The sequence below is a fragment of the Bombus affinis genome, chromosome 13, assembly GCF_024516045.1.
Source record: "Bombus affinis isolate iyBomAffi1 chromosome 13, iyBomAffi1.2, whole genome shotgun sequence".
NCBI lineage: Eukaryota > Metazoa > Arthropoda > Insecta > Hymenoptera > Apidae > Bombus > Bombus affinis.
The window spans coordinates 10,798,137-10,811,645 of NC_066356.1; the positions used below are offsets into that span (position 1 = coordinate 10,798,137).

The 13,509-nt window shown below is 40.0% G+C and overlaps 2 protein-coding genes across 18 annotated transcripts in view; one reads left to right on the forward strand and one right to left on the reverse strand.

Annotated features, from left to right (window-relative positions):
• The first annotated feature begins 200 nt into the window (after nt 1–200).
• On the forward strand, nt 201–1,941 carry LOC126923144 (uncharacterized Golgi apparatus membrane protein-like protein CG5021). 3 transcript variants are annotated; one of them, XM_050736314.1, is made up of 5 exons: nt 201–318; nt 712–788; nt 867–1,101; nt 1,414–1,656; nt 1,733–1,941. In XM_050736314.1, exons 1-5 carry the CDS (start codon nt 304–306, stop codon nt 1,796–1,798), a joined length of 636 nt encoding a protein of 211 aa, XP_050592271.1. In that variant the 5' UTR covers nt 201–303; the 3' UTR covers nt 1,799–1,941. The 3 variants fall into 3 exon arrangements, with proteins under 3 accessions (XP_050592271.1, XP_050592270.1, XP_050592272.1); XM_050736313.1 differs by having other exon boundaries at nt 202–318; nt 1,402–1,656; XM_050736315.1 differs by lacking the exon at nt 201–318 and adding an exon at nt 325–510 and having other exon boundaries at nt 1,402–1,656.
• Nucleotides 1,942–1,996: 55 nt separating this feature from the next.
• The window catches only part of LOC126923095 (tyrosine-protein phosphatase Lar), a 278,024-nt gene continuing 266,511 nt past the window's right edge, over nt 1,997–13,509 (reverse strand). For all 15 annotated transcript variants that reach the window (XM_050736151.1, XM_050736143.1, XM_050736153.1 and 12 more), the window contains 7 exons: nt 11,495–11,634; nt 11,204–11,406; nt 10,381–10,547; nt 8,912–10,269; nt 8,599–8,825; nt 6,676–8,482; nt 1,997–6,425 (listed from right to left, as the gene is read on the reverse strand). In XM_050736151.1, coding sequence (XP_050592108.1) covers nt 6,357–6,425; nt 6,676–8,482; nt 8,599–8,825; nt 8,912–10,269; nt 10,381–10,547; nt 11,204–11,406; nt 11,495–11,634 — 3,971 coding nt within the window. In that variant the 3' untranslated portion in view covers nt 1,997–6,356. The remainder of the gene's footprint in view (nt 6,426–6,675; nt 8,483–8,598; nt 8,826–8,911; nt 10,270–10,380; nt 10,548–11,203; nt 11,407–11,494; nt 11,635–13,509) is intronic.

A 13,509-nucleotide genomic window follows, 5' to 3' on the forward strand; every position in this document is an offset into this window, starting at 1 on the left:
AACACTATCTCAATTGACCAATAGAATTCGCCAATTCCAATGCACCAATCCGATAACGATCTACAGCGACGTGCACGATATTCAAACTGCATTAAACCTGTATCTAAATTCCATGACTTTTGACAGGCACTTATTTCATTCACCGAGACGTGTTCGAGAATTTGAATCATCTGTCATTAATCAAAGACGTATTTGAATTCTTTTCTAGGATTTTATTTCAAGACGCTTCTACGTATGTTTCGCGCTTTTCTCATGTTAATGAGGCGTTAGTATCGCTGGAAGCTTTTAGTAAAACATGCTAACATGGCGTCTGCGTCGGTAAGTGTACGGAACATTTTAACCCATTCGATTTTTGTATATCGACGCCAAGTATTTTTTTTTTTGCTTCCACCTATAAACTGCCAGGTTGCTTAAAAGTATAACAGAAGAATCATTTTCATCGCGTAAATATCATCACCGTTTTGTTGTCGTGTCGGAAGAATTGTTATTGACATTTATTCGTGAATATCCGTACGTATATTAGTTAAAACAGGTGTAAATCGATATGTTTTGAAGTGTACGAAGTGTTGCTGTATCATTTTTATGTGTTAACCTCCTTCTAGGGAGGGAAAGAGTATTTTCATTTCTCATTTTCATCAACGTTGAATTCACGGTTTGACGTGTAACGTTGTTGCTTGTCAATAGTTGAACTTTTATTATGTGATTTCTTAGGTACCTTTGCTAATGGATGATGATACAATTGCTTTTGGTGAAGAGGATGAAACGGGTCAAAGCAACAATAAACTTAAGTATATAAATGTTATAATTATATAAACATTTAATAAAAGTAATTAAGGTTTGAGATTGACAACATTATATCTTTATAGACATCCATATGTTACCATGTTTCATTTAGCCTTCAGAATAGCAGCGATAGTAGCCTATATGTTATGTGGATGGTTTTCAAATAGTTTCATAACTAGTTTCGTAGTCGTTGTATTGCTTTTGTCAATGGACTTTTGGACTGTCAAAAATATCACCGGAAGGTTAATGGTTGGTCTTAGATGGTGGAATTACGTGGATGACAATGGAAAAAGTCACTGGGTATTTGAATCCAAAAAGGTTTGTTAATTAAAGGTCTATATTTTATAGCTATTGCGTATATCCTTTCGATTCTGTACATTTTAGTAGACATTGTGTTTACCTGAATGAATAAATAGTTCAAGGTTTACCAGTTTTCACATTTTATGCCCTTGACACATTGTGGTAAAAAGGAAAAGATAAAAAGAGAAAGGCTTATAATTATGCAGGCATTTAATGTTTCACTATTCTTGGTAAACAACATTGAAAAAAGAATAGTAGAAAGGACTATAATTGTTTACTATAAAATACAAGGTCTACTATGTATACCCTGTGTTTCAGGGTGTCCAACAGAACCGCATTAATACTACAGAAGCACGTATCTTTTGGTTAGCCTTAATACTCTGTCCACTTTTGTGGTCGGTGTTTTTTGTGGCAGCCTTGTTTAGTTTGAAATTTAAGTGGCTGTTGCTCGTTTGCATTGCGATCGTTTTGAATAGTGCAAATTTATATGGATACGTAAAATGCAAAATGGGAAATGATAAAAATATTTCTACTGCCACCAGCGACTTTTTAAGAAAACAAGTCATACAAAATGTTAGTAAATAAATGTTCTTTATAGTTTGAAGGATATGTAAACCAGAAGTACATAGATCTACTGTTATTGTCACAGGTTGCGTCCATGATGACCAGGAGTCCACCCGCAGGTAATCCAAGTGCGCCAACTAATGTGATATAAGATTAGAAATCTTCAGTCATGATATTATTTAAGGAAAACATTGCCGTAATAAGTATCACCATGAAAACTATCGACTTGTATATAATGATGCGAATAATTGTATATCTTAATGACATAATATAAAATAAAATTGCTATTGAAAATATCGTCGTTCGTTTATTTCCTGGTGTTTTCACGTTTTGGAAAAAAATGCGTATGTTACGTTAATTATTAGTTTATTGATGCCACGGGGCAATACATAATGTACACCTTATTTCTCCTTGTCAACAGACTTTCTATTACACAATATTTAATTTGTATAGGTGTTAATTAGTAACATTGCATTTATTATATTCATTTCAGCCTGTTGTATTCTTTCTGGCAAGAAAGTATCACAAAATAATTTCCCATTCTTTCAACGATATTTAATATTTGACTTATTCTTTGTTTCTTTAATTCACATTTTCCTCGGAATTAATGACTGCAATCGTATGACTACAATCTTATCCAAATGGATGAACTCGAGATGATCTCACACACAGTGTAACAAACTCGTCGTGGTATTGCACGGAGCGATAATATGGCCGATTATATTTTGTTGTATTAGGAAAGATTGCTCCGAAGACGCGAGTTGTATGCTTTTTAAGAAGAAGAATACAACAAACCACATATTGCTATACACTCTGGGATATAAAAAAATTATAAACACTAACAATAGACACGCAGCTAACGTACAACATACACAAAACTTTTGGAATGATACAAAAGAACGTAATAACATTACGGTTCGGTATCTTATAAATATATGAATATCGTGGACTTTTTTGAATTGGTAAATTCATCGGATACAATTTAATGCTACTAACTTATAACTAGTAATATGTTTATACAATCATTTAACTTTTCGTTTTCCGTAACATATTGTATTTTTAGTCTGGAACTTTGAACGCGAAGTTGTCGACCGTCTTGGCGAAGCTGCACTTTGTGCAGTATTATATTCCTTCTCTCTTTTGTTAAATCTTTTAATATATCTATATAATACGTGTGTATGTAGTTAAAAAGTTGAATCGAAGGATAACAACGACATCCTTAAAATCATCGTACCAAAGACTTTAAAGTTTAGTTCGCTTCTTCCACGAATATGATTATAGATGTTACGAAGAGATTCTTTAAATTCAAATCGTTTTGTTACCATATTATCATCGTTTGTTCATCGGAATGTGTTCTATGTACGTTGGTTTTTCAGCCTTTTTTTTTTTTTTTTTTTAGTGTGATGCATTTGTATAACAAGTCGATTTTTTTGTAATAAGTTTTTACACCAATTGTAGTTCTTAACAATGGCACATTTTTATCGAAGAGAGAAGTTGTTTCAAGGATTACTTAATCACTGCTGATTTGATTTACTGAAAAACAGTCGTTTCGTCGTGTCGTCTCTTCATTGCCAGTAACAACGAATTTATATTCCGAGGCAGAAGCACGATATCGCTAATTGTACACGAATAAAAGGTAAACAATAATGAGATTGAGGAAAGTAAATGTACATTAATGTAATAAATCAAGTCAACGGTATAAAAAAGGATAATTATAAAAATAGAATTACTTCAAGACTAACTTTCGTGCTCGTACCAAAGGCCAGTATACAACGATAATCAAGGAACGAATGTTGACAACGTATCTGCAAGTTCAAAAACTCAGTCCCAAATAAGTCATAGTGGATGGATTAGAAAGAGGTTATGTACAGAAGAACCGAACACTTTGCAAAATCTCGGAATTTGAACGGACAATGAGAGAGATACAAAGATTAAGTATAGTATAATCTTTCATAAGGACGACCGAGGCGGTTTAAGTACCTTTAGAAGTACCGAAAATATACGTACGCGATAATACATTAGACACGCAATGGCCTTCAGTCTTACAACATCAAATAAAATGATATGAGATGCGAATAAATGCACGCTCGGAAATAATACAGTAGGACATTAGTCTTCAATGTAAATCTCGTGTAAAAAAATAGGCAAGTAAAGTTGCATGAAAACGAACTTACGTTAAAAAACAGTATCAAAAGGTGCGTTGAAAACCGAAAAGCGACAAAACGGATGGAAAAAATAAAAGAAACGTGCTTATCTTGACAGTCTAGAAAATATCCACAGCTTTTTTTTTTCTTTTAAATGCGTACTCTCTTCAATTATGATATTTATAATATATATGTATATATATATACATACATACATACATATATATATTATTTATCATTTTACTTATGTATATTTATATTTATATCCATATTTATAGTTATATTTATATTTATATAATGTTGTTAATGACAAACGGTGCATTTATGTACACTTAGTCACAATTCCTGACCCTCGAACCACTTTTAACTGAAAATATGTATATACGTTAGATGCTTGATCGAACATCATTAAATTTAAAAGTCGGATCTAAGAATGTAACATCGATTCCTCTCCTTTCGTACTTTTCTCTTCTGCTTTTCTTGCTTAGGTTACTGCACGAAACCCTCGCAATCAAACGAATGCCAAAAACTGAAAGAGATCTGACTCGCTCGGCTGATTATATTTGTTAACCATACCACCCACGCACATACTCGCATGATGCACTGTATATTTTTATAGCTAAAATTTTTTGCTTTACCATTATCGTCGAACAGCGATAAAACGATTCTATACCGAACGATACGATGAAAATTTCGAAATATAGAAGATAGAAGATATATAAACGAGCACAAGCTTATTGTCCTCATAGACTACTTAGAATTTCTGTAAATGTTTAAATCGCGAGTAGTATACACCCCTAACGCTGTTGCAACGTATACGCAGGATATAGGACGACGCATAATCATGGAACTGATCGTTTTTGGCATTGATCTGACGCGATATCCGCGACAAGGACGATGAATTACAAAGTTTCGTTGACTGTTCTCTTAGCGTTTGATGAGCTACGTTTTTCGATGAATTGTACTAGAAACGAGTGAATCTCCAGAACGGAACCTGCGGTTGATAGCCTTGCAACTGGGGAAAACTGTAAAAGTAGTCGAGGTAGAAGCCTACAATGGTACTCTGTACACAAGGGCATCGAGGGCTCGGTGGAATAGTACGCAAATCCGACATACAGTGCTTCTAGTTAGTTAAATTAGTTCGCATAGAAACCTGCACAACACTTTGTGCATTTTAATTAATTGAATATAGGCACCGTTTCCTTTCATACTTCCTTCACTCGATACAGTCGCATTATTTTCTTTTTCTTTTTTTCTTCTTCTTCTAATGGCATCGCTTACAGACTAATCTTAGAATAATCGCCTTACGATCTACTTACAATTACAGTAGGTAATGAGAAGATCCCTATCGTGCGTAATGGGTTCAGCATGAATAATTGTCGATTTGGCAGTATGGTAATTTTCTCTTTGCTGAGCGGAAATTTACGTCTCTCTGTGACTTCTCCTCCTTTTATGATCGAGATACTTGCAATTTCTCCCTCCCTCTCTCTCTCTCTATCTCTCTTTCTCTCTCTCTCTCTCTCTCTCTCTCTCTCTCTCTGATTTCTCGAGATCTTCCGTGTCGCATCGATAAGTACTTTACGAAACACGCGCTTTCTTCTTAGTCTTTTTTTTCCTTTCTGACGCGGCATGTTTCGCACCTGTAGTAGCTCGCCTCGGAGGTTTCATTACGTTCCCCACTAATATGGAAGCACTGTTCTTCTCCAACGAATAGGAAAGTTCGACATAGAACGAAATATCATGTACGCTGACGTTTTGATCGCGAGTTACATGATCGTAAAATAATAAATCCCGTCAGTTTCATCGTTATTCTTACATTATGTAAAGCAGCCGTCATTTTCGAGCGATTCGGGAGACGTGTAATCGGAACGTGTCTCTCAAATTCTTCTCGAGTTGGATATGTTTCAGTGATCGTTTCAATTTTCGATTACGATTTCCTCGTACTATTTCCTCTCGCTCGTCAATCGCTTCCCGCTTGATTTCTTCGATTTCTAGCTCAAAAACATCCAAGTTTTCTCGTTTCTCGCGTATTCTTGTTCGTCTGCGTGTCATCCTGTGTATTTGCGTGTGTGTGTCTTCTTTTTTTCGAATTATAAAAGGAAATTTTGATATGATGGTAAAGAATATTTCTACGGATATGATTGTTTTACTGCGAGCTTTTTTAAGCCGTACATTCTAAACGGCAGTATTGTCCCGTTTTTGTTGTCGGGGAATTTGAAAATTGTTTCAGCACATGCGGCGCCCATAAAAAGTGGAACTTTTCCGCTTATCGTGAGACTGTTGCGACACCATTGACTGTAAGATACTTGGTTACTACCTTAGTTAGTTGATCGAGAGGTTAATAATTTATCGCCTTTCTACTGTATTTGTCATTGGAAGGTACAAGTATGGTACGCTTTGCCCGGGAACATGATACAGGCTACATACTTACAAACTTACATATTTTTCGTGTACTTCATCGTACTAGACGCGTCGCACTTTTGCTCGTTCACCGACCTCTCTTTCGTTTCTTTGTCGATCTCTTCTTTCTCTCGTCGATTCTCTTTCCTCGCGAGTGTCGGCTTGTCAGTTGGCGTAATGATCGAAAGAACCCAAATATTCCAAACTGGCGCGATAGCAAAACTGGTATTGGTCCTGCATAAGCAACATATATTACACTTTACGTACGTGTTACATGTTACAACAGCTATAAAGATATATAAAAAGGAAATCTCGGATAGAAAGTAAAAATTCCGTATGTTCGTGCGTTACGTGAGAAATTCAAGGCTGCAAAAATATACAGAAATGTATATCAACTTGAAATATCCGAGAAGAAAATGAGGATCGACTCTGTTCATATTACCATATTAAGATTAAAATATTTTATTGAAAAACGTCTACAAACCTCGGTTTGAACCATAGCAGGTCGTTGCGTGCGCAATATTCTGACCGTTTGGAAGATGTCAACGACTCCCTCATACTGCATACGTTCCAATACAATGCTCAGGGTGATGAAGACGCCTGTTCTCCCGACTCCGGCGCTACAATGCACAGTTATCGGTCCATCTTGACCAAACTGTTCTTTCGTTTTGTGCACCTGTCCGATAAAGTCGATGAACCCGTCGCCGGACTTTGGAACACCCTGTTCAGGCCAGTCGATGAACTGGAACTGTCTGACTGTACGACTCGCTCCGTCTCTCGCATCCGTCACTTTGAATTCACGCAAAATGTACTGAGGCATGTTGTACTCCGCGATGGGATCAACCACAAAGCATTGATAACGAATCGACCTATCGGACGGCCAGTACTGATGGCATTTCTCTCTACCCATCTCTTTTAATTTCGTTAACATGACCACGATCGTAGAATTATGCTCCCACAGCATACGCCAGAAATCATCCGTGGTGTCGCAGAGGGGTCCTTGAGTGGCGATATAAGCACCTCGGTATCGATATCCATCGATGAGACTGGCGTTGATATAATCCGATCCTTCGATGTTGCGTTGTGGCTGCAGGCATACTCTGGTACACTCGTAGGGCAATATGTGCACCAAGCGATTTTTATGCTTGTTGCAGGGAAGGTTCGCTGAGATGAATCGCGACGAATCTACTTTGATGTTGGACAGTTTCTTGAATTCCAGTTCCATACCAGTGATATTGTCGATCTCTGGCTGCATCAGCTTCTGGATGTGGGAATGTAAGTTTCTGGCAGGCACTTCTGTGTTGCCACAGATCACCGCCTCGTAAAGCGCGTCGTGGATGAAAATGTATTGATCCTCGGTTTGGACCATGTAGTTTCTTTGAGCTCGTAGACAAGTCACGTGGCCATAGATGTCGATCATCTTTTCGTGCTTGATCCTTTCGAGCATCGAATCGATGACGATGAAGCAACCCGTTCTTCCAACACCGGCGCTACAATGGACGATCAGCGGTCCGCTTTCTGGTGGATTCAGGGATCTGACCCTACGTAAGAACTGCAAGAACGGTGCAGGATGCTCGGGTACACCGTGATCAGGCCAGGCCGTAAATTGCAATTGCTTTATTTCACGTCTCTCGGAGTAACCCGCTCTGGATATTTGGAATGTTCGAATGCAGTAGGTAGCCAGCTCTTGAACGTCGGTGATGGTCACAGTCATCAAACCGTAAGTTTCAGAACCTCTGCTAGGCCAATACTGATCGCACTTAATCCTCGTTCGTTCCTCCAGCTTTGTCATCATCACGATCGTGCTCGATCTCAATTCCCAGCACATTCGCCAGAAATCTCCAAATGTCTCTTGAAGAGGCCCTTGCGTAGCTACGTACGCATTTTGTTTTCTGTATCCATCGCAGTAATTGGCATTTATGTAATCTGTACCCGACATGCCATCTATAGTTTGCAGAATCACCCTCGAATGATCGTAGGCGATCACGTTCGCGTAACGATTCTTCGAAGCGTTTATTTCCATGTTGGAGTGGTCCCAAGTGAATTGTTGTCCAGGCTCGATCGACTCGTACTCCTGACTGAACTTTAGATTGTCGTTCGCTTTTAGGCGCTCGATGTGGTTTCCTAGTTCGCTGATCGGAATTGGAGGATGAGAGGCCATGCCAGGCGTTTGGAAATTTAAACGGCGCATTTCGACTGGATCGGATGGAGCGTGATTCGAACTGATGTCAGCGGCCATTAATGGTCGGGTGACCGCTGCTTGATCGGGTGCTTTGCAGGGTTGTCTTCGTCTAAGGTGATAAATGAAAATATCGTGAAATGCTTTTCGCCTCTAAGAAGCGTATATCAAACTATGTCATTTAGATATTATCGATGTTGATTGATTGTCACCGTATTCGATACTTACCTTTTAATAAAGAAGATAAGGGTGAGAAACGCGCTGACCATCAACGCAGCTATTATCGGACCGACCACCCACACCATCCCTGGCTCTTGGCCGCTGGTTTTCACCGATACCTCTGGATTTCCATCCACCGGGGTATTCGGATTGGGACGTCGTGGTGGCTCACCAGGAGGTACTTCCCTCATATCGAGAGACAGGTACTCGGAGAAGGGTGACGAAGTGTACAAATGCTAGAATACGAAGTAAAATTAGTTACGTTATCACATTTATTCGTTTAATATCTTTCTCTCTCTACTAATTGCAGTCTCATTCCCACCTTCCTCGGTGTGTCGACAACGGCACGCACAAAGATCCTGTATCGTTTACTCTTCTCAAGTTTACGATTTTCATAACCCTCGTATATATCTCCGCTGCCAAGATGGAACGTATACGGAATATCTCTATGTGGAAACTTGGCAGCGATGTAAGGAGCATTCTCCCTTTCCTTAGCCCCTTTTCCCGCGATCATGTCCTCGGTCAATTCGTCGGGTTGTTTATCCGCTGTTGACGGGTCCTCGGGCACGACGATCAAATAGTAATGCGAAATTGATCCATATTCTTCGGAGGCCTGAGGTAGAATCACTTGAATCTCCTCTCCATTAACCACACCATAGAAATCAGGCTTGACCATAGGCTTCGGAGCTGCCATTTGCGTGGTAATGGTGATCTTAGCCGGTGGCCTATACTGACCATCTCTTGGCACCGCGCTCACATTCACATTGTACGTGGTGAACGGCTGCAGTTCGTTGATCATGGTCGTCGTCACGCTAGGATCCAAGAGAATCTGTCTGCGTGGCACTATCTGCGTTTGCGTGATACCTTGTGAATCTACGAACTCTTTGACAGCATCGAAGGAGACCTTGTAGTTCATGGGGTTCAGTTTGATAGGCGGTTTCCAGGAAAGAGTCATGGTATGCGTGGACGAGTCCGGCCCCCTTAGATCCAAAGGCACGTCTTCCGGCTTCACCTTGACGGTTACCTTCTCGCTGAGTCTTCCAAGGCCAGTCTTATATCTCGCTGCTACCGTGATCGCGTACTGAGTAAATTTCTCTAAGTTGACAAGTTCCGCCGACTCGGTGAGACCGACAGTCTTTTGCTTCCACTCGTCTAGGTCCTCGACAGCGGTTGTCGTGTAAAATATTTGATATCCAAGTATCTTTCCACGGTTAGGTACCGGTTCCCACCAAACCTCCACGCTCGTGTCCGACGTGGCCACCGCTTTTACCGACATCGGTGCCCGGCCAATATCTTTCTCCGTTATGATCGTGATCTTTTCCGAATATGGCCCACTCCCCCTAGATGTGTGCGCTCTCACGTGAAACACGTACTCCGTATTTTCCTCCAAATTCGTGAAAACCGCTCTCGTCTTGGTCGTATTCCTGTTGATGGTTGTAGAGTGATCGTTCTTCTTGTTGAATTGAACATCGTAACCGGTGATCTGACCGTTTCTGTGCTGTCGCAGGGGCGGATCCCACGTGACACACACCGTGTCCGGAGTTTGGAAAAAGTAGGATAAATTCGTCGGTGGGCCAGTTGGTTCTCCTTCGGGACTGTACCAGAATCGCACCGTCTCTTGGCCGAATCCGATCGCGTTTTGACCAGCTACCCTAAACTCGTAATCCACCCCTCGTTCCTCTGCGAATTAAATTCAACCAAAGCGTGAAAAATAGTAACGTTCATTAAGAAAAAAATGATAAAACGATACCACTAAGAGAGGAATACCGTATATAGGGGATTCGAGCTTACCAAGATCAGTGATCTTGTAAGTATGCTGACGGTTTCCTGGAATGTACTCTTCCTTGAGCGTTTGGTTCTTAATTCCGTATCGTATTCTATATCCCAACACGTCGCCGTACGTTTGCGTAGGCTGCGACCACTCGAGCTCAACCACGTCAGGATCTTTCGACAAAAGTCTGAAAACGAGACATTGCCAGAAAAAAAAAGAAAAAAAGAAAAAAGAAGACAGGTCATTGACAAGAAAATTTGGACTTTATTAATTTTATGGATCACGGCATCTGGGTGATTCGTACGTCCGATATAATCTCGTTTTCGAGTTATAGCTCGTTTATGTCGAACTCGTTCGACACAGGCCGGACATTGCTCGGATTTTTGAACAACTTTGATTGACACGTTAACGAAGTGTTTAAACATTATCAATTGGCGTTTTATAAATAGACTGCGGATTTTTATGCATTCATGGAAAATCAAAAAATACACAGAACGGACATAATATGGAAAAATATGTGAAATACATAAAATATTTAAAATATAATACTCGTTATAATACGTAGTAGGTGAAACAATAGTCTGCCTCAGCTTCATTTTTCCAATCGTATTCATAAAAATATAAAGTTGTATAAATATCCGCACGGCATTAATAAGCTACGCGTTTTAAATATTTCCATACGTAATAATCAAGAGAATTCGGTTTTGGAGTGCTAGCCGACTAGGCAATCATTTTCGTCCGTTTGCCAATATATATTTCTTTATGCTAGCGAATTTTATGTCAAGCGAAAAAAATATTGAAAATTCGTTTGGCATGAAATATAAAGGAATTTAAAGGACATACTTCACGTTAACATGAGGTCTATTGGGTACACCTCCGGGAGTTCTGACAGTTTCTGGCGGCGAACGATCACCGTCTCCTTTTCTCGTTAGAGCGGCTACTTGTACCGAGTATGTGGTGTCAGGTTGCAACCCGGTAATGTTCACTTCCAGCACGCCGTCTTCTTGCACGTCGCGTCGTATCGGCTCGTTCAACAGATCCTTTCCCTACAAAGGCAAATAGCGAAGATATTAGTCGGTGAGAAAATGCGTCTATTTTAATCGCAGCGTGAAATTTAAAGCTCTGCCGACAGACCTCTTCTCTCATTTCCTGCACGTGTATGTGATAACCTCTTATCACGCCGTTTTGTTCTTTCGACGTGGGCGGTCTCCATTTCACGTGTATCGTGGTCGAATTGATCGGTGTTACCGTCACGTTTTGAGGATGACCCGGCACTGGAACGCAACGATCGGTTAATTCGTGCACTTGACGGCCGATCGTGCTGCATACTCGCAATCACACGCTCTCACACTATCGCAGTCATACTTGAAAGGGGGGATGAAACGATATCATAACCAGGAAGAAAGATCTGTAAAGTAAATAAATACGTAGGTTTGGATCGAACGAAAGAAAATTGGTAGGGGCTCGTCCAATGAATCGTGTCCGTCCGATGGATCGAAGAAGCAACTAAAAAACTAAAAGTACTCTTTTCTCTCTATGCAGAAACACAACATAACGTCGATCTTTGTGTCCGTTTAATCGGTAACGATCTGTAACTGGTCGTTCGTCGTTGGTATATAAACGAAGTGAAGGAGCGCGTAGCGAAAACAGTATGGCAAATCAAAGCGTTGTATACAGCAAATTGAAAACTCGTGCGAGAAACAAAATAACGCAGCAGCGTCGCAACGAAAGGGAACAGGTGAAAGACAGAACGTAACGTAAACGAACGAAAACAAATCGCAAGGATGAAACGAGAAAGAGAATATGATAGAGAGATAGAGAGAGAGAGAGAGAGAGAGAGAGAAAGAGAGAGTAAAGAAAAATTAATGGAAAATATGTACATGCCACCAATCGCACACGGACAAAACGATGTACAAACAATATTACGAGGTACGCCGGTACCTCATGCTCTACGTCCCTACGACACGATAATCCTCCATTTGAATACCAATAATGTATGTTTTTATTCTGCATTCGATTTCAGAACGCGAATGTACGAATGCGCGTATAAATACGTCATCGAGATGCAAGAGCGCGGTTACGTTGGTCGATAATGCTACGGCAATATTGGAGAGTCCATGACGAACGAAAACGAAGTAGTTCCGTTATACGCGTACATACGTATAGTATACACGTACATACGCGATGTACTATCGTTGGTTGTGCGACGTGGATGAAAACTGTGCCAGAGGAAACGTGCAATCGTGTTTTTCGATAAACGTGCAAGGATAACGAAATGTATCACGCGAATTTACAGATATACACATCGATAAGCCGCTCCGATAATTTGTCGCGAACGTCGCTACGTCGCCACCCCTTTTCATTTCCTTTGTCGGGATTTTCCCTTTTTTTTTTTTCGCTTCTCGAAGTCTCGACTTTTTGATTTCCACGGATCTACAGAGACCCGATTCGATATGTCTTTCTCGAGTCTTTCCCATTCTATATTTTCAATAGACAACGACGAGAACGACGTGGACAAAGACGACGTGGTCATGGACGGTCCAGTATCCGGCATCGGAAACGTTATATCGGCGTTACACAGAAAAACAACGAACGAAAAAGAAAAAAAGAAGAATTGTAGGAGAAAAAGAAAAGGAAAGCCTAATGTACCTCTAGGTTTGTACGAGAACGATAACTGCAGCCTCTACAAAGTGTCGCAAAATAAAAACTGCGTTGCAAGAAAGAATACGACAAAGAAAAGCCAAACACGACTGCTGCATACAGAAGATGGCCTGTATACAGAAGAAGAAAGTTTCCCTCGGTGAACGAGATACGTCTCTTGCTTCTATATCGGTTTACGTTTTACTGTTCTCGCGTAATTAATGTATCAATTACGTCCATAAAATCGCTACGCAACGCAAAAAACAAAATTGGCGAGCGCGCAGTCGCAGTCGCAGCCGCAACTATTTACGCAGACGTAAATAGTTTTCATTTTAATTGTATTTGCTTACCGACTGCAGCAACGAAAACACAGTAAAAAAAAGAAAAAAAAAAAAGAAAAAATCTCCAAAATAGTCTCCCACGGAGAAAAAACAAAACGATATATGCGAAAGAGCCGGAAAAAAGGAACAAAAATATTATATATATATATTATGTTTATACATATATAT